General features: G+C 42.1%; 1 protein-coding gene across 1 annotated transcript in view; it reads right to left on the reverse strand.

The window, feature by feature from the left end:
• The window catches only part of FAM120A (family with sequence similarity 120A), a 90,255-nt gene that overhangs the window by 9,382 nt on the left and 58,890 nt on the right, over positions 1-21,983 (reverse strand). The window contains exons 10-14 of the mRNA XM_021712721.1: positions 15,435-15,684; positions 8,113-8,227; positions 2,711-2,920; positions 1,676-1,859; positions 988-1,125 (exon numbers count right to left, since the gene is read on the reverse strand). Coding sequence (XP_021568396.1) covers positions 988-1,125; positions 1,676-1,859; positions 2,711-2,920; positions 8,113-8,227; positions 15,435-15,684 — 897 coding nt within the window. The remainder of the gene's footprint in view (positions 1-987; positions 1,126-1,675; positions 1,860-2,710; positions 2,921-8,112; positions 8,228-15,434; positions 15,685-21,983) is intronic.

Raw genomic sequence — 21,983 nt, forward strand, 5'->3', positions numbered from 1 at the left:
CTATAGGCCAGCTTCCATTTCTAGGCACTACAAGGAGCTGAAGCACATCAAGAAGCAGAGAGGACACATGGCTGCGGGTTGCATGAGGAGCTGTCACAAGACCAAGAAGCCCACAGGAGGTTGGTGGGAGGACAGAGAGGCAGAGGGATGTGCAGCTACACCAGGGACAGGAGAGATGGTTTCTGTGGCTGCAGAGGGGGCAGATCTATCACTGCATCTGTGTCACCTTTCCCTACATGTCTCCTGCTGGTTCCCTAAGTACCCCAGATAACTGAGTTGGAAAAACATGGCTGACCACAAGAGAAAGCCCTGTTCATCCTCAAAGTGACTCCAAAATGTATCTAACAATCCTGTTATGTGACTTAATGGCCAGATTCAGGTCTATAGTCCCAAAATGTAGTATTAAGACAAAGCCACAAGTCATAGGCTTCAAATCACAGCAACATCACAAGACATTATTTCCAACACTGTGTCTGAAGAACTTTTACTCCCTTGTAAGACTCATACAAATGAAAAGAGAAGCAATAGGAAATCTATAGTAAACTGACTTAAATACCTGCTATTGGATGTTTCTTTAAAATATTTCTATGAAACAGATATTTTACACAAGAAATTCTGTGACCATCAGACTCCTCCACACAAGCATGATCATCTTTACCAAAAGATGGCTGCTTGGAAAGAAACGCCACTACTAGTCAGTTGCACAGCCTATGAACATGAGGTTATGGTCAGGCAACCCCAGTGCACAGAAAGGCAGTTCTAGGTAGACACTGGGTTTACCCTGAAAGGAGAGACTGGTCACAACAGAGCTGCTACAGAGACCAAACGCAGAGTCTCGGAGTAGTCAGTGAGGTCAGATGAGGACCCAGAAGAAGGGCGCTCTACTGGAGGAGGGGCTTGGAGGAGAGTAAAGGAAGGGGGGCGCCTGGTGGCAGAGCGAAGGAAGCGCTGGCAGACAGAAGCTTGGGGAGGGGTGGGTATAATTACCGCCCTGGGACTTGCTAGTCCTGCTGCTGTCACTGCCTGAGAAGGCTCCACAGTGTCCCGATGCTGCTGCCACCCGGAAGGCACGGTAAGGGCCTGTCGCTACCGTTTCCCCATAGGGGCCTCCAAAGCCACAGACTCCTGTGGGACCCGGGGTAGAGAGAGACAGGGGAGAAGCGTGAGGGACAGGGCTTAGTGGCATGCTGGGTGTTTGGGCAGAGCAATCCCGCCTCCTTCAGCTGCCAGGGACGGGTCTTTTGGCCCTTCACACCACCTTGCTGTCCTGTGCCCACAGTCCCCAGGGACAAGCACTGAAAAGCCACCCTCCCTGCAGCCAGGTCATTCATCAGGTCTCAGAACAGACCCCAAGAGATGGGTTCTGGAAGACGGTTCTGACCTGGGTGGGCTTATTTTTCCCTTGTGCATTTAAAAAAAATAGTCTTAACTCAAAACATGAGCAGAGCATGTTCTGCCACATGGAGGACTTTGGGATGCAGTCTCTGCCTCAGCACTTGCAGTTCCCTCTCCTCTGTCTCCAGGATCAAGCACTCCTTGCAGGCTTAGGAGCCACTGCCGCGAGCCCCCAACACTGCCAGTGACAGGGCAGACACAGAGAGGCTCGCGTGGAGGGCTGCACACTCCTCAGAGACATCCCTCCCCACAGCAACATGTCACCTGCAGAGTGACTTACCTGCAAAGCCTCTGCCCCTGCCCTGAGAGGGTGGGACAGGGCCGAAGTGCCGGGGGTATGCAGAGGCAGGGTAAAAGGGTAGGGCAGGAGGTGGTGGGAAGGGGAGCGCATGGCTCTGCCGGGAGAAGTTGAGTCCCTCAAGGACGCTCTGGCGCATCTTCTCCACCTTGGCGGCCTGCTCAGCCTGCAAGGCAAAGGTGGCACATGAGAACACCATGTGGGCTCTCATTGAGAAGGGAGGCAAGGCAGCACTGTGGCTTGTGCGTGGGTCCCCAACTCATAAGCCCTCTAGCTGCAAACTCCCTGCTTTGCTGGCTGGCACCTTTCTGGTGGTTTGCAGTCTTGTGAAAAACAGGAAGAATTTTAGTCGTTTGCCACACAGTCCTCAGCTGAGGTCAACAAGACACCCAAACAAGTGCCCTTTTCATAGCTTATCTACTGCCATGATTTTTGTATTTCTGTGCTATTTGTTGATGATTCCACTGTTTAATCACCACTGGCCAGTGCTGAGGGGCTGTTCCATGTTCCTTACTGAACAGGGAGGCTGTATCATGCCTCAGAGGAAATATGTGGAGAGAAACTTCATTCAGATGAGAGTGACAGTGCTGTTGGCTGTCAGTTCAATAATAAACCAACAACACATATTAAATAAGGTATTATTTAATAAGGTACACATATTCTCTAAACAGAAAGGCACGTGCAACAAGGTTATGTATTGACTGACAAAAATGTGTGACCAGAGTCTTGAAGGAACCTAACCCCATATGGGAGCAATGGCTCAGGACTTGCTAATTCCATGTTCAAGGCAAACATCAGAACACAACTACACAAATATCGAGGATTGACTGTTGTGTCAGGAGCCCAGCTTGCCCTGGCACTGAAGTGATAGTTAGTTACACACAAGGCAGGTCCTGGCATACAGAATCCTGGCATACAGGTTTCATGACAAATATGGTATAAAACATGACAGATTTAGCCAGTGAGCTTTATTTCATCACAGCTAAAGGCAGTCAGTCCCCCATCCCCTCAACATACCTGACCATCACAGAGGTCGATGAGTGGTGTCTTTTCCCGGCTGGCTTTGAGGAGTTTGGACTGGAAGAGCTTCCCATCAAAATACATCCAAGGACAACAGTGTTCCCAGGGGATTGGCTGTCCACATGCATCATTTGCAAACAATGCCATGTCTACTCCACTCATGAAGAGAGCTGACAGCTGAATTCCTCGGGGGTCTAGGTTCTCAATCTTTAAATTGAAAAGAGTGATTTCTATGGAATAAGAGTACTACAGTATCTAATTCTTCCAGTGTCTCACTAAAACTCCACCGTTAGCAGAGATTATTCCTTGACAAAACATCACTACTAAGTAATCCCATCATTACCTTATAGTAAAGTACTTTTAATGTATTTAACAAATTTAAATCTCAGAAAATGCTTTATAAACATACTGAAATATTTCAGCCTGGCATTTATAAAGCGTTGCACAGGGTGGAGTAACACTGTATCTACGGCTGACACGTGACACAATGAGCAATGATGTGTGGTCCCTTAGAGGCCAGGACCACACAATCCCTTCATGAAACAACACCTCACATTTCAGATCTGAACAAGGATAATGTAGTAACAGAAAGGTGTCAAAACGAACACTCAAGATCTTGTATTTTTCAAGTAGTTACATCAAAAAATTACTTGGTATAACTATATTCTAAAATAAATTTGTACTTTATATTATTTTGTATGTTAATGTTTTAGATTGCAACTTAGTAAGACTGTCAAGATGCTTTTGGAAAAACGAATAGCTTCCAAATGAAAGAACACAACAACAAAAATATTGTTATTTGAACCATACATATAACTAGAATTTGCACAGACTCTGGCTTCCCCCAGTGCTGGGTGCTGCCTTCTACACACAGGGCCCACCATTCTGATGTGTGATGAGCAGGTAAAAAGGCTAACACGAGTAGTTCAGTCAACTCTTGATCGTCTGTGCGTGAAAGGCCTTGTTTGTGGATTATCCAGGACAATGGCTTAACTTGCTCCAGCTTTAGACCTCCCACTTTGATGGCTTTTAGCTGTTTTTATGGGGTACTATGAAACTTGTATTTGTGGCAGGTAAAAGGATTTTCATTAAAGAGGAAACCGGTCATTTTGGTGCTAGATGTTAATGAATTTATGATCATCTGCTCTTTTGTGCTATTTGTGTTAACATTCCCGGACTATCAGCTAACACTGTTTTCCACCCTTTTAAAAAAAAAAGATACTAAGTCAATACAGTGAAGCTTCCAAGCCCTGGAAAGGCCTGCCTGCAAATGTCTGAAAGCATCTCCTCTGCTACCCAGGTCCCACTGCATACACTGGCTTCTTTTTTCCAATGTGGTTGCTCAGAAGTGAACTAAACACTGTTCAGGTGGGAAGCAGATGGGTGGGGCAATTTGATGCATTTCTATATTTATGTACAAAGTGGAGACAGAGAGTCAAAGGGGAACAAAATAGAGAAAATGCACTTGACTCACTTAGCCCTCAGCTGCCCCATCTCTGAGCAAAAAGGAAGGAGAATTTCCAAGGCAGGAGAAGCTGATGTGCTAAGAAATGGCCAAGCAGAGGTATGGCCTGTGAATCAGCAGGACACCAGCCCTGGTCCCTCCAGGCAGGTGGGACTCCACACTTCCACTGGGGCCGCATGTGCACCTCCTCTGCCCTATGCCAGAGAACAGAGAATCCAGGCCAAGGCTCAGGGAGAGAAGCTGGTGCTGCTCTAAAGGGTCTCCTCACTATCCAAATGTTGTACATAGAATGATACCAATGCCCTCTGTGTAAGTACACACAACATCATCCTGCTGGTGTTTCTCAGGAACAGGCTGCTGGTCACACCAGATTCAGATCCCTATGACTAATGTGACTCAAAACCATTGTCCTGGCAAGTGGCTGTCTGTACACTGAGCTTAAGAAACAGCAGCAGACACGTGCAACACAGAAGCACGCTGGTTAGAACTATTAATCTCCAAAAGTGCTAACAGGAAAAATGGAGCAAGATTACACTATATGTGCACAAAGTTGCCTTAACATTAGTTAAGGGACTGTATTTTTATGGATTTTTTAAATGATGCTTGCAGTTTATAGATAATTAGCAGTTGTAGCAATGACAACTACCATTAATTTAATAGAGAAAAAATTTTAAGAGCTCAACTTCCTATGTAGACGTTGCATCCTTTGAACATTTTTAAATGTACATTACATAATGTTATTTCTTTCTCTAAATGTTAATTATACAAATAATACTTAATATTATAAGGAACTTATTAATTATGTATCAGATACTGTTTTTTCTTTTTAACATGTAATCTCATTTTCATCTCTCAACAACTATAGGATACAGGTACTTCCAATAGCCCTCCAATGTACAGACAAGTCACAGAGGGCTCAAAATCACAAAGCTGGTAACTGGTAGAACCTGAATCTGAACCCTAAACTATAGAAATGGTTACAATATCCACATTCTAACCTCATTCTTATACCAACTGAGATAAAATATTCAACATTATCCAAGGTTCCTTAAATAGAGTAATACAGACTTTACAAGAAATACAAATATGGAATTTAATCTTTCTGTCCAATTAGCTCAAGAACCAAATTCTAGTGAAGTTATTTTGTCCAGCTTCTAATTACTGGGCAAGAGACTCTTACTTTGTCATATTTACCTATATGAAAAATAATTCTTACAGGTATCACAGACATGTTGCACGCCCCTAATACTGTCTTTAAAGCTCTTCATTTTCCATCTTTTATATTCTGCACTTGGCATGTGAAACTGTTAAAAGAATTTAAGGCAATTATAGGAATGTCAAGAGCAAGGGGAAAAGAAACTGGACAAATACTATAGTTGTACAAAGTCCCTTCTTCGTGTCCTTCACCCACCCTCCTCAACACATGGGATCTGTGCTAATTTTACCTTAATAATCACATTTATGCTGGTAACCTAGGAGAAGGGCTTAAAAATACAACAGGAAAAAACGAGGGTCATCCATCACTGTCACAGGTGTTCAAGGACCCACACAGAATACTCAATTATTCATGGACATAGTGGACAGAGAAAGCATGGATAAGATGAATTCTTTAAAATTCATTTCAGCTAATGGTCTCAATGTCTTCCCGGCAAACCTCTCATCAGAAAAGCTAACTAGAGTCAAGACTATCAGCACTAGGTCTTTCCTTCCTCTTTTCCTTCTTCAATGTGAAGTATGTCAGGATGACACAGGAGAAGAGGAACAGGGTCTGGGCAGTCCACAAACTGGGTGAGGGCCTGACGCGGCAGCAGGAACAGTCAAGAGTTGACTATGTCATCAACAGTGACACGGTATCTCACAAAAAAAGCACTGTTGCTTTTGACGTATCAAAAAACTCTAATGGCTAAATGAAAAAGCAACTTTTTAAAGTGTAATTTTCTACCATTAAATTTTGGAACCCTCAGCTATGCACAGGGAATTTTATAGCATTTAAATAATGATTATTCCTGTCAATTCTCAATCTGATAGCTGAGAGAGAATGTTCAATGTTAAAAACAGCAACTATAAAAAAAAAAACCCAAATAACTGCCTTTCCTTTTCCCCCAACAACTACTACAGTTCCTTATCACTCTTTCAGAATGTATGCTAACCATGAAAAGGAAGCACTTACAGGTGTAGGCTGTCCTTAGTAAAGGGAACTGTTGACCTCCAGACAAGGAAGACCCAGGGAACAATGCATGAAACTCAAGTACACTACGCATACAATATGTCTTTCTGAGTACATTGCTAGTACGAGTTCGATGAAGAACCAGCAGAAAACCATGAAAGACTAAGATCTCAAAAGAACCAAAATGAAAGCTTAGAGTGTGATTGTTTTTCAAAAGTTATATCCTATGTGTTGATCCAAAAATGAAAAGGATATGGGATATAAGATGGACTTTGCGTAAAAGTAACTTGATGGTGAATAAGGCTTAGTGGGCATACCTGATACCTGGCGATCTGATTTTCAGAACTGGGATGTCAATACTGATGTAATAATCTATATAAGAGAAACAGGAGTAGAGGTAGAGGGATGGCACCACACTCTAGTAAAAGTATCTCCAACCCCCTGAAGCACAGTCTGTGACGAAGACGGTGGTGATGAGACAGACCAGGTGAGGACACAGGGAAGGACCTGACTTAGCACCAGCCACACTGCCTGACGGGGACACCTGACCAAACATTGAAAACAGAAACGTAAATTCAAAAACATTAAAAATAATAGTAATTTCTGTCTAACAAACAGAAAAGTTTGATCTACAAAGTAAAGATCACAATTTGAGGTGAATTCTTCTGTTTTTTTTGTTTTGTTTTGTTTTTTAAACTTAGCTTGTTTCAAGGTCATCAGAAACCTCAGGTGACCTCTACACAGCTGAGGAGGGTCACTCAACACCAAATTTCTCAATTTAACATAATAATTTAGGAAAACCAGAAATTTATTGAGCACCAACTGTTGAATACTAAAAATTTGTAATATGAGCCTAGAATTCTTCTGCAGGGAAAGAATGCCTTCATAAAGAATGCCCAAAAGATCTAAAGGTGAAGGCAATTTTGTCAAAAGAGATTATCTGACACAAATCAAACATTGTTAAAAACAAACAAAAACAATAACAAAAAATGATGGCAAAGAAAAAAACAAAACCCTGTATATTAAAAAGAAAAGACAGATCTACTAATTTAAACTGTCTGAAAAGTTTTGAAGTTTCTAAAATTTAATATAGAAATTAGAAAGCAATTACAAGCATGTGAACACAGAAACTAATAAAAGTATACTGAAAAATGCTAACCACACTGAAAATTTAAGTGACAACTTAGAGAAAATCAATATTGTCAAAATAATTAAAGAAAAAAGGAATTACTAGAAAACAAAATTAAAAGGAATATGATGCTAAATGCTGACTAAAAAGGGCATAGGGATGATAGTATAACATTGTTCTTCAAGTGGTTTTTTAAAAAGGGATTTTATAATAGTAGAAGGGCAAAGACAATTTTTTTAGAGAAAACTAAAGGTGTAATTAGGAACAATGAAATGAAATAAGAAAAAGAACGCTTGCAGGATGTTAGAAAATTCTTAAGATCAAGCCCTCCCAGGGTTTGGAATCCCCTTCTAAAATAAAAAAGGTGAGTTTAATTCCTGATGTGAAAAACAAGAATAAACATCCATTGATAAACAAGGGGAAATAATTCTCTGACAAAAAGTGAAACTGAACTGGGGACAGCAAATGCATAACTAGACAGGAATATTCCTTTTGCCCTGAAGGCCATCAAGTTCATGTTATATTAGTATTACTAGTTGAGTGCTCTAAAGCGACTAAAGAAATAGCAATTCTGTGAAAGTTTGACCATAATCCAAAGCAAGACTCTCCAAGACAATAGGATGAGGCTGATAAGTTACCTTGAGTTCCTGCAGCTGGTCAGGCTCGTAGAGTTTGGGAGATAGCGCCTGGGCCAAGAAGGCGTCCAGCTCCTGACGACGCAGGATGCGTGCTCCCGGCCACTGCACCATGTACCTGGCGAGGGGCAGAAACAAAGGGTGGGGCATGATTACTGAGTGGTCACCCACTACAGGAACAATCCTGCAGGCAGTCCTAGGTAAATTTGGGATAATGCAAGCTAAGAAGGCCCATAATGATTTCTCACTTAGCTTTTCTATTTTTACTCGATGATGCCACTACAAATGAGAACATAATCGTCATCTAGGCTGATCAGAAAGTTTTACATTAATTAAAAACAGCACATCGAATTATGCACACTGAAAACTAGCTGGTCAACAATTTTTGATACAGCTTGACTCTTGTGAAGCACTTATGCCCTGAACATACGTTACGAGTACCAATTTATAAGATTTACTCATTCCAATCCAAGTCAGAACATCTAGGAGGCAGACCCAAAGTCTGAATAAGAAAGATGATGCTTGCGTTGATGAAGAGGGTCACAGGGACCTTTTGTAGCTGAAGGGCTCCATGGTAGCAGGTAAACAAATGGAGACGGAGCAGGGACTACATGGGATGGTAGTAAAACACACAGGACCATCACTGAGGCCACAGCAAAACCAGTGCAGCCTGGTGTGGGCAGCTGGAGGGAAATCACTTTCCCAATCTTCATCTTCGACTTGAACAGGTCTGCCTGGGAGGCTCCATGCCTGTGCCAGCACTGCCCGAGGAACAGACACCCTAGAGCACTATACAGGGCACAGCCGCAAGAAGGGTATGGGTGTGAGAAAGGGAAGGGTTAGCCATAATGACTGAGTCATAAACCTTCTGCAAGCCAAACGGTTCCCAATTCTCTGCAGTCAACAAACTTGAAGGATGACCTCATCAAGTTGCCAGCTGATCACTAAAAATAACTTCTGATGATAGATTACTATGTCATCTCTGGCAAATAACTCCAAAGGAGTTCAGAGAACCGTGACATGCTTAACAAAGCTCTTTCCATTCCCATCTGCTGAGTAAGTTTTCTCAGTGCTTAAAATCTGAGTTAACAAAAACCAGGGTCAGAGTTGGTGCTAAGCCCCAACTCATTCCTGCAATGATTAATATTTATCCATGGGAACGTAAAAGAAGAGAGGAGGTTCTATCCTGCTCTCTGAGAGGTATCTGCTATTAAAGTCCAAGCTGGACAGCGTGTGTTCTCATTAGGTGCCACACAGTCTAAGCATTTTACGTACTTAAGAGATGAGAAAATTTAGCTTATATACGTCATGGCATAATTAATGCAGTAAAAGCAGGAAGAACATGCAATTTCAAGGTGAACAAATAGTGAATGTTAAATTTCTATGGTATTTAAATAAGGTCAGATGTATTTACTTTCTTCTTTTAAATCATCCCAAACATTGGTTTGAAAGTGATCAGATATATCTAAGAGTGATATAAGAGTTCTACTGAATTAAACTGTCAATATTTGCAATGGCAAAAATTAAATCTTTCCCAATTGAGTGCCATGAATCTTAAATACATTGGTCTTATTGAGTTTTAATCAATATTTGATTCAAGAAACAGCAAATATGATGAAGTTTTTCCCTACTTTTGTCTGAAAAATAATATATACAATGTTCTTTGCCTTAAGTATCGATGCCTTATGTTCCTTTTTTATTTTTCACTTTTAAAAACTGTGTTAAAATACACACATTTGCCATTTTAATCATTTTAAGTGCACAGCTCAGTGGCACTGAGCACATTCACACTGTTGCACAGTCATCACAAACATCCACCCAAAGAATTCTTCTCATCTTTCCAATCTAAAACTGACCTCGTGAAATACTCACTCTCCACTACCTCTATACCTCAGCTCCTGGCTAGAGGTTCTTTTTAAACTTTTCGGTTGTCTTAAAGACAGTTTTCTCAAGTTCTGTCCTATTTTTACTGGCAGCTATAGCTTTCAGAACTCAATTTAGCTGTGATAACAAATAGGTTTGTTGGTCAGAATACCTGCAATTTCTTCCATGTGTCACTCACTCTGTAACAAAGTTAACATCTAGGTCCTGCTCATCGTAGGTGCTCTAAATACCTTTCTGGATGCAAACAGTATGAAGTATGTACCAGGGGGGACCTCCCAAAAAGCCAGAATTATCTTTGTGAAGGGTGGGTCCCTTGGAATTTTTTCCGCTGGATTAGTCAACCAAAGTTTTTATCTGGAAGTTTTGAGAAGGTTGCGTCACAACTTGCTGAAGAAGTGCCCCAAGTTGGGTCAAACAGGTGACTGGTTCTCCTACCATGACAATGCACTAGCCCACACCACACTGAGTATTCAGCAGTTTTTGACCCAAAATGGTATGATCCCTGTGCCCCACCCTCCTTATTCACCTGATCTCGTCCTGAGCAATTTGTGTGTTCTTGGATGAAAAAAAAGTCCTCAAAGGGAAACGTTTTTCCAATATGGAAGAGGTGAAACAAAAAATGACAGAAGCACTAAAAGGCATCAAAATTGATGAGTTCAAAAAGTGTCTTGTGCAGTCAAAAAAACGTCACCATAGATGTGTTGCATCAAATGAAGAGTACTTTGAAGATGATTGACGTTTAGATATTTAAGAATAAATACACAATTATTTGAAACAAATTCTGGGTTTTTTTGGGTCCCTCCTCATACATATATAAATACGTGGATTAAATGCCAAACCACAGACAGAGATAATGATGTCCTGGGTAAGAGTGAAGCCATGAGTGGCTAATAACTTTCTCAGTGAGGTCACTCATGAGCACTATTCCTATTCGTGCATCTAGAATGCTGGCAGATCCCTTTTACGTTACTAAGTCTACCTGTAAGATTTCCAGAAAAGCTTTCTCTCAATGTTCCTTTCCATGCAAATGAGCAGAGTATAAAAATGTAACCTGATGGCAGCTTTGGGGCTTTAATGTCCTGACCACAGAACAGTGAAGGCAGCATGGATTGTTCTGGAGTTCTTCTAAGGCTGGCTAACCATGATCATATCTCCTCTCACCACCCTGCGTGCAAGGTGAGAGCTCCAACCACAAAGAAGTAGGCCTGGCCAGCATGGGCAGCCTGCTGACCCCTAGCCCCATGGATGTTGGTCTAGAGCACATAGGCTGCTCCAGCCTTACTCTGGAGCTCAGGCCCTCCACTCCTGAAATTTCACTTACTGATTTCAGTCAGGTTCTTCCAGGACCTAACTAGTCTACAAATAAGCAGCTTCTGGACAGGACCTCATCTATTTTGTCCACGCTGATCCCCAACAAAGACAGGCTCTGCTGTGTATTCCTATACCTCCCGCTGCACCCGCACCTCCGTTCACACTGCCACTGGGGAGTCTTCTCCTGTCTACCCCAACTGCTGCCACAGTGTCACATGTAAAAGATATGCATGGCCAACTTTCCTTCAACAAAGGATCCACAATAATATCACTAATAAAAGCAGAAACTACCTCAGGATGCCCCAGAAGCCACCACAACCCTCTGTGGGGTTCTGCCCGAAATGCAGGGACTGCATCTAATCACCAAGAAACAGCTGTTGATCTAAATTGGTAACAGTCTACAAAGGAGGTGAGAGCCACTGAATGGGCACAACCACACTTGTTCATTTCTGTCTTGCAGATGGCCGTCTCAGGACGGTGGGGCCATCTCTTGGATCACTGCTGAGGAAAGGCCAGCACCTTGTCCACCGTAGAGCCCTGAGTACCTGGAAAAGCACACAGGGGAGGGAGTGGGAGATGAGGTCATGAGGACCAGCTGCTTGGCCTCCTCCCTCATCCATGTATCTCAGTCCCTGTACAGAGCAAGCACTTCACAAGGCACTGGCCACACAAGGAGCAGCACATGACAGTTACATGTATCTGTGCGTCCACACCAAGGAGCATGATCTTAAACACAGAGCCGAAACGATGTGGCCACTCCATCAGTGCACCTGTGGTATGTCCTTCACCATGGCCACAGGACCCCAGTAATGTGTCCTCACTCAGGATCCCAGCATGCACCTTTAGGTCAGATATATGGTGGATGGTCAAGTGCTCTGCTAGATGAAAGACCATATATCACTTAAAATGTGGAAGAAAATACACAAAGTAACCAAATTCATTACTGCTAATTTGATTTCAGAGCACCCAAAAATTTAATCTTACATTTTTAACTAACTAAAGTTATTACTAATTAAAAACACATCCTTAAATAAATTTTCTTGTTTACATGACCAAGTAGGGAAAAAAATGTATTTTCCATCCAAGGAAACTAGAAGACTCTAAAAATAAAAATAAAAAACTAGTCTTTCCTAGCCAGACACAGTGGCTCCTGCCTGTAATCCCAGCACTTTGGGAGGCTCAGGTGGGAGGATTACTTGCGCCTGGGAGTTGGAGATCAGCCTGGGCAACATAGCAAGATCTTGTCTCTACAGAAAGTTATAAAATTAGCCAGTCATGTTGGCAAGTGTCGGTAGTCCCAGCTACTCAAGAGGCTGAGGCAGAAGGATTGCTAAGCCCTGGAGGCTGAGGTGAGCCATGATCATGCCACTGTACTCCAGCCTGGGCAACATTGACAAAAACAAAAAAACTAGTCTTTCCCATTAGTTAATCTTCAACAGAAATAAAGTTAAGAAATTGACATACTGAGCTCTACTTAGTCAACTTCTACTTAATTAAGTCTTCCTAAATAAGTTACTGGCCTTAAAGTTCATTATAGATTTAAGAAACTCCAGAAATAAAAACACTGCCCCTCCTTCATAAAGTCAGATAGAAGGGACACAGCGGGAGGGGTGCTCAGCATGCCTGCACAGGGGATAGCAGCCCAGGGGTGATGAGGACCCAAAAGGAAACAAGGGCAAGGGGAACTGCAACACACACAGGGCACTTGACCAAGTAAATGGGCCATGAGGGTCCCCGAATCCAAGTCTCACTGGCAGAGCCAGAAGCTACAGGTGTGCAGAGAAACGTGAGACTGTGTCCTGCAAATGGACAGGGACACCAGATTGTGCCCTACAGGTGTGAACAGGGACTCTGGACTGTGTCCTATAGTATGGACAGGGACACTAGACTGTGCCCTACAGGCGTGAACAGGGACACCAGCTGTACCCTACAAGTGTGTACAGGGACACCAAACCGTGCCCTACATATGTGGACAGGGACATGAGATCATGCCCTGCAAGTGTGGACAGGGAAACAAGATTGTGCCCAACAGTGTAGACAAGGACATGAGACCGTGCCCTGCAAGTGTGGATAGGGACACCAAACTGTGCCATACAGTGCGAACAGGGACATGAGACTGCACCCTGCAAGTGTGGTCAGGAACACCAGACTGTAACCTACAATGTTGACAGGGATTCCAGCCTGTGCCCTACAGTGTAGACAGGGACTCCAGACTCTGACAGTTTGGCACAACGAGGGTGAATTCATGGTTTTCAGTGAAAAAGAGAAACATGCAGCAGCCACTGAAGCAGATCCATAAATGTACTGGGAGGACCATGCAGCAAAGTTCCTACTGCCAACTGGAGCCTGATTTCCACATGCTGCTCCACCTGCAGAAACTGGAGCCATTGGAGAAATGAGAACCCCTAGGCTGAGGCCAGGGGATAGAAGAGAAAGTGGAATATCTGCAGAAAAGAGACGACAGGGACAGTGGAACACCACATAGGCCAGCTGACACGGCAACAGGGGAGTATCAAATTCCATAATGATGCAGCAGACCAAAAGCCCCCTGAAAAATAAGAGTTTCAGGTCCACATGGACACAGACATGCTGAGCATCTGAGGAGGGGGAGATGCTCACAGGGTGTCCCAGCATCTCCCATGAGACACTGACAGTTATAAAAGGTGACAGCAACTCCACAGAGAGAACCACAGAGCCACATGAAGCCTAGAGCCAGCATCCTGCCTGAAGGGACGGCCACACCATGTGCCCAAAGGCCGGCTTCCATTGCCCTGGAAGGAAAAACAGGGCCTGGAACAAGCCCCTGTCATAAAGAACATTGCTGGGACAACTGGCCATGTGAGTCCTGAGGCTGAGGATGGATTTTGATGGCTCTGTGGTTTAGAAAATGTCCCTGTTTGTTAGAAAAAGACAGTGAAGTATTTGGGCACATAAAAAAAGCTTTCTATATTGTACTTGCAACTTTTCTCTGTGTTTGAAATTGTTTCAAAACAAAACAAAATCAACCTACCCCAAAACCTAATGAGCATCCAGTATGCACCCCAACTCAAATGAACTTCAAAACACCAAAGTGTCTACACATATACCTGGAGCTGCTGGCTATATGGGTCTAGATGCAGGGAACCTCCTTGCTCAGCAGTAAGAGCACACTGGTACTCAAACCTGGGCTCCCAGATACCCTTCTCCATGACAAGGAACTACGCTGCTCCTTGGAGAGACGATTAATGCTGGAGAAGGGAACACAAGACATGCCTGAAGCATCTTGTGAGGCCAGAAGGCTAAGAGGTTTTCCTATAACAAAAGGATGGTATGCTACAGGGGCCAGCCCAAGAGAGTATCAAAGGCCAGAGCCAGGACAAAGTGAGCTACAAGGTAAACACTGCAGCACTGGACACAGCCCCAGATGAATTGATTATAACCCTATGAAATGAGGACTTGAGCCTGTACTTATAGAAATACAGCCATGTGCCACATAACAGTATTTCGTCAACAACAGACTACGCATATGACAGTGGTCCCACAGGATGATAATCCTATTACTCACCTTTTCTATGTTTATAGACATAAGCATCATGGTGTTCTAATCACCTACATTACCAGCACAGTCACATACTCTACAGGTTTGTACCACAAAAGCAACAGGCTATACTATACAGCCCAAGTGTGCGGTAGATGACCTAGCAGGTTTGTGTAAAGACACTCTATCATGTTCACACAACATAAATCACCTAATGACACATTTCTCAGAACGTAGCCCCATCGTTAAGAAATACATGAGTACAACTGATTAAATAAATAAAGTGGAATACATAAATTCTTCCTAAAGAATTCCAAATAATATATAATCCCTAATAGTCTTAAAAAACTATGTTTAAAATAATTATTTAATATTTACATATCATACAAATATACCTATTCTATAAACATACTATGTAGTATAAATTAAAGTAAGTATTGCATTTACACAGACTACATTTCTAGTATATGCAAATATGGGATCGGGATAAATTTCAACAAAACACAATTCATCTGGAATAAACTTCACATCCTTTCCAGAACTCATGTGACACTGCAGTCGCGACCCCACACCCAGCTGGTTCCAGGGTCCCAGTTCCATGCCTGGCACCCACCGTAAGACGCAGCAGAGCACCATGAGGTGAGTGGGCACGTTGGCAGGGTTGAGCATGGCTGGGGTGTCCGACCTCATGCAGGCCAGGAAGGCCCTCATCCTGCGGTTCTTGTCCTCCACCGCCTTCCCCAGCCAGAGTCTCTTCAGGTTGGGACAGGTCCACTCCCTGAAGGCAAGTGCTTCCACCAGTTCCGGGGTTTGTGGAGACTTCCCTTTGTAAGCTGCCCATTCTTTAATGATCACTGGTGAGACTGCAGAAAAGAAAGACCAGAAGACACATTCAGTACCAGCTCACCTACTTTCAGTCTTAGCAAAAATAAACAGCTCTAGCAATCAGCCCGAAGATGTTGCCTTTCAGGGAACAAGGCATTCTCTCCTCAGCAAGCCACCAACTGTCAAGTCCTTCTGTGTATATTGTTTGTCCCACTACTCTGTGAATTAACAATTCCTTCAGCTTTTCAGTTAGGCCATAAGTAAATTTTTTCTCAATCAAATTGTGACTTGATATCTCCAGATAACTAATATGTATAAGACAAGAATGTCAGACTACATTTATTAATATCTTATATCTATTAAAAGCTTTAGTAATAACAATTGGTATAATCCACACAAGTATGAGATTCTCTAGTTATCATAACATGCAAATTCCAATTTTGATAGCTACTTTCTTTTCTACATAAATACTTTCACAAATTAGATTTGAGAAATAATTTGCATTTGGTAGCCACTTTACTTAAGAACTTCCTGCTTTAACAAACGAGTAACCGTTAAACTCTATTATTTAACTGGCCATTGAGACACAAGTAGATGTAATATTCCAAGTTTTGAAAAGCCAGATGATGCCAGCACACTGTAATTATATTCAGTAAGACTTAAGACAGAGTGGAAAATTCTCCAACATTTCACCTCAAGAAAGGCAAGAAGTTCCAAGTTGACAGAATACACAAACAATGACCTTGTATCCACAGTTGTTTTACCGCTATTAGAGTCCATTAATTCTTACAAACACACAAACATGCACAATTTCTCACATAATTCTCAAATAAGTAAGGAAAAACTATGACAGGAAATACAATGGAAGCAATCCACACTGCACATAAAATGTTAAAACGTTTCATCAGCTGCATGAGGGAACAATCCAGTGGTAAGACATGGGTGTGCATTTCTTAATTAACAAGGAGTTCGCTTTAGCTCCATGAACACCAGAACCACAGCAGGGACCACGTGGCCCCTGCCCTGTGAGTTTTGCACCATCATGGTTGTTGTGTCTCCTGCTCGAAGGAGTGGCTGGTATGGAAACCAGGTTGGTTTCAGGAATTCTAATTTGATCTTTAACACATTAATTCTATCCAAATGACATTCACCTGGCTTCATTTTCTCTAAAGTAATGTCTAAGACATTCTGAAGAATCCAAAATCAGGACAGAGTTAAAAGTGTAACTGGTTGATCTGTAGTTCCACTTTGTATCTAAATATATCAGGCAATACAATAATCTCTTAAAATGTAATAAAAACATCAGGCATTATATACAGTTTATCAGCAACAGAAAAAAATGCTTAAACACATTTCAATATCTGACACATCAAGTAACAGTGTCATCCATAGGACACATCATGATTCAAGACCTCACCAAGGGCTCTGTGACGAGCCCTCCTGAAGCCAACTCCACCATGGCCCCTCATGTGTGCCCTCCTGGGCAGAACAGGGGTACAAATTAAGACAATCACTGAAAATCTCCCTTTTACAAAAAATTGAGAGTTGTCATTCGGTATATTCCTTTCATTTACATTTGAATATCTTAGTGTTTAAATGTTAAAGGAATATTTAAAACACTCTAATTGTTTATTTAAAGTCTATCAAGTCAAAACACAGACATACATGTATATATAAATACATGCTAATTTGTTTTTATTCAATATGTTTAAGTGTCAGATATAAAACCAATAAAGTCTCCACCATTAAGTAGACCCTGTCCTTGGACGCACAATCTAAGGCACCGTCCCCACCAAAATCTTGAGTTCCATCCAGCACAGCTCAGCTTCTGAAAGTTTCCTCAGCAACAGTATCATAATATACAGGACAACCACCACCACCAAGTGGCGGTGGCCTTCCTGTGAGCTGATCCTGCCTTCCCTTCTGCTACCTAACACAAAGGCTCTGCTTGGCCCTAAGAGAAAACACGCAAAGGGAGCTTCTGGAAGGAAATGTTCACCAATACGCTATATTTCTATTAGATTACTCCACATATACACACAGCATATGGTATACACACATTCCATACCACATACACATCATATCTCCCCCACACATAAAACATACCTGCATCACACATATATCACATCACACCCTACACCACACCACACACACACACACACAAACACAAACACATACCAAAATATACACACACACGCAAAGCATTGAGTGTAGACTGTACATGTCAGGAGTCCCCTTGGGGTTTCCAAAGAGAGATATTCTTACTAAATCTGTCTTTATCTTTGTCATTTCTTTCTTTCCCTTTCATCAGCTCTGTTCTTGCCCTGTCTAATCATTTTTAGTAATTATTTTATTGTTTTGTTTTCATTCTAGGAAAAAAATCTTGGTAGAGGATTTTCCTCCTTGCATTCAGAATCTTCAGGCTTCTACATAATTCACTCTGCAAGGACCCAGGTCACAGTTACGTGGTGCTCAGAGGTACCAGTCCTAAGTCTCCTCAGAAATGCAGGCTCCATGGCATCTTTTCACACCAGGGCTGAGGACTTCTGCATACCAGAATTAGCCTAGCCCGGCACCATGTCCCAGACTCTACATAGGCCAAAGAGTGACACACACTCCTGGGAACCCAATCTGGACCACTATGGATGGGGCCAAAGCAATACTACAGACTAAGGCCATGCCAGCTCCCGGTGCCCTCCCTTATAGTGCTGTGTATTTTGGTTGCCCTTGTGAAAACTCATGACAAGAGCAGTTCAAATACAATTTGATAATAACATACATCTTTATCAAAGAAAACAGATGTGATTAACATAAAACCTTGCTCCAGAAGCAAAGGTGCTTTTGATCTGCTCATCAGTTTTTAAATAATCTAATATTTAGAGATCTTTAGGGTATACCACCACATAACAGTGGCAGACCCTTAGGTCAATCACTAATCATTGAATATTTTTGGAGCACCTATTATGTGCCAGACAGAGGTGGACGAGGAGGAGGCAGGCGAGGTGGTGGTGGAGATCCATGCATATGCCTGGGCTCTCAGACTTGGGCCTAGTTCCAGAGCCTAGAAAAGAGGCTAATACATAACTCTGCAATATAATCGTGACGATTAAACCTAAAAAGCACCTAGCTCCCCTTGTTATGAAGGGAACTGTATGAGATCAATATTTTACTTGCATTAAATTAACTAAAAATTAGAGTTATAAAGAATTTCAAGGACATCCAGTTTTCAGGCTCACATACAGCACTCTCAAGGGTGTTAAGGCTTGCCTCCGAATCCCAAGTCCCCTGAAGCAGGCAGTTGTGGTGGATGTGGAGACAAAATACCTCCTGTCCTCCTCTCTCCCTGGGCTGCAGGATTCCTCCTGAGTCATGGATGCCTGGGAAGGACTTCCCAGCTCTCACAGTGTCATTCAGCCCATAGGAAACAAGCAAATACAAGGCAGGTTTTATGTGGGTTTGGCTATGATGACACCAGGGCACTGGGCTCCAGTAAAGCCTGGCAGGCACTGTCTGAATTTAGAAAGAACACAGTAGTATGAATGATCTCTACACTGGTAGTAGTAGAGAAAAATATACTCCTACCACTTTTATAAAATACAGAATAAGAGATTCCCAGTGGTCTTTTTGTAAAAATAGAGAATAAATCTCGTGTACCACCATCAACAAATGTTCAGCTCATCTTCTCTACTGCCAGGGAAATTCACTACATTAGGAAGTAGCTGAATATTAGACTGTCTTCCTTACCTTACACTAAACCAAATTATACCCTAAACACTGGCAAAAACAACTCTAGGGCATCAATTTTTTATGTTACTGAAGGCTAAATTTATAAGGCATTATCTTTACAGAAAGGACCCCCTTAAAATATAATTTGGGATCATAAAACTCTGTCATACTTAACCTGTTGTATAAATCAAATGTTTTCCATCAGATGTTAATCAATCTCTCCTAGCAGTACATTTAACATATGATAACCAGTCACCTTAGAAATCTGTTACAATGTGACTTTAGGATCTATCTCTATAACATACATGGTTCTTTTTGTAAGCCAACTCTAACTGACTGGCAGTGGCTGCCATAAGACCACATTATCAAGTATGTCTCTAAAATTCAGTGCCAGAGCAGCACCATTTTCAGCAGCACCTGGAAGGGCTCAGAAATGAAGCACTGGAGCATGCATGCAAGTGTTCACAGGTGAGGGAAAGATGCAGCACGATGAATGGCTTCCAAGACAGTGGCCAACTAGACTTTTATATGTGCGTATATTGTATTTAGGGAGAAGCTATTGTTTTACTTGCTGAAATTTCCTGCAGTTGTTATGAAAACAAACAAATATACACAACAATAAAAATCTCTTGCTCCTGCATATCAGGGCAGAAATAGAAAAATGCATACAATAAAGACTACTCTTTCCTTCTGACAGAAAAACTGTCTACTTATATTCTAAGCCGTACCAGCACATGGGCAGCAGGTAAAGTCCAATGGGCACTCCTCATATCCCTGAGCACCCTCCATAATTCTCAAAGGTCAAAAGCTATAAAGTTTTCTTTCTTTTCTTTTCTTTTCCCTCCCTCCCTTTCTTTTTTTCTTTTTTTTAAAAGACAGGCTCTTGCTTCATTGCCCAGGCTAGAGTGCATCAGCACAATCATAGCTCACTGCAGCCTCAAACTCCTGGGCTCAAATGATCCTACCACCTCAGCCTCCCAAAGTCCTGGGATTATAGGTGTGTGCCACTGTGCCTGGGCTATTTTTCTTAAACCTTTGATATCTGAGGCAGGGATACCCCACTGTCCACAAGAATATGAATGCTTATTAGGCCACAGATCATGCAGCAGAACATGGTATTACATATATTTAGATCAACACTGTTCATGGTCCCCACTCTCCCTGTGTATGTTTCTCCCACTGTATTAGAAACTCAAAAGTGTAAGGACTGGCCAGGTGCAGTGGCTCACACCTATACTATAATCCCAGCACTTTAGGAGGCTGAGGTGAGAAGATGCCCTGAGCCCATAGGTTCGAGACCAGCCTGGGCAACTTAGCAAGACCTCATCTCTACAATAAAATCAAGAAAAATTAGCTGGGCATGATGGCACATGCCTGTAGTTCCAGCTACTTGAAAGGCTGAGGTGGAAGGATCACCTGAGCACAGCAGGTTGAGGCAGCGGTGGCCGGGAGCGTGCCACTGTCCTCCAGCCTGGATGACACAGTGAGACTCCAACTCAAAAAACAAAACAAAACAAACAAATAAACAAAAGTTCAAGGACTTATGAAATAAGTATTAATCCAAAAGAGTAACATCACAGACCAGCCGGCCATGTAAGTCATTTTCCTAGGCAATCCTCTCTTGTGCTAGGTCTATTCAAAGTTCTGTGGGAAAAAAAGTTGTGAATGCTACTCCTGGGAAGCTTTGTAGAATACAGAGATTCAGATAGATTTATAAACAGCCTTCATAGATATCATATGTTTACAATGATCAATTTTCACACTTATTAAATCAGCACACTAATATTGATCAAAGTATTACTTCATAATATAATCCACGGTGAGTCGACTTAGCTTATTTTTTTGAGTAGTCCCAATTATTAGCACAAATAAAAACATTTCTAAAGCAAATTAGACCAGGAAAAAAAAAAAAACAACCAATGCTCCTTTGAACTTTTCTTGATAGCTTAAAAAGTACAAGAATAAATATAGGAAAACCCTTTATAAAAATAGTACTCATAGTCTATAGGCTTGTTCCCTAATTCCATAAATTTATCTTGTGTCTATAATTTATGCCCATCTACTTTTTATAAGCCTGCTTCTTTTACTTATTTAATTTTACATTACTGGAGAAGGCTTGTTATAGGAAATGTAAGGAAAGAAAACAAAGGGTAACTTTATTAAGTAGATGATGTTAACTTAAAAATGTGCAAATCACTGAGCCTTTACTTCCTGAATTTTTCACTACTGAATTATAGCTGAGGCTAATCATTACACTTTAATCTCTTAAAAGTTGGCTTGTGGACCCAGCATGGTGGCTCAACCCTATAATCCCAGCACTTTGGGAGGCCAAAGTGAGAGGACTCCTTGAGCCCAGGAGTTAGAAACCAGCCTAGGCAACATAGTAAGACCTTGTCTCCCAAAACAAACAAAAAAATGTAATTAGCTGGGCATGATGGCACCCACCAGCTACTCGGGAGGCTGAAGCAGAAGGATCATCTGGGCCAAAGAAGTCAAAGCTTTTCAGTGAGCCGTGATTGTGACCTTGTATTCCAGTCTGCAATAGAGTGAGACCCCAACTCTATATCAATCAATCAAGATCCCTGACTTGAAAAAAAGGAAGAAAAAGAAA

This window comes from Carlito syrichta, unplaced genomic scaffold (genome assembly GCF_000164805.1).
Source record: "Carlito syrichta isolate Samal-C Ts95f unplaced genomic scaffold, Tarsius_syrichta-2.0.1 Scaffold303625, whole genome shotgun sequence".
Classification (NCBI taxonomy): domain Eukaryota; kingdom Metazoa; phylum Chordata; class Mammalia; order Primates; family Tarsiidae; genus Carlito; species Carlito syrichta.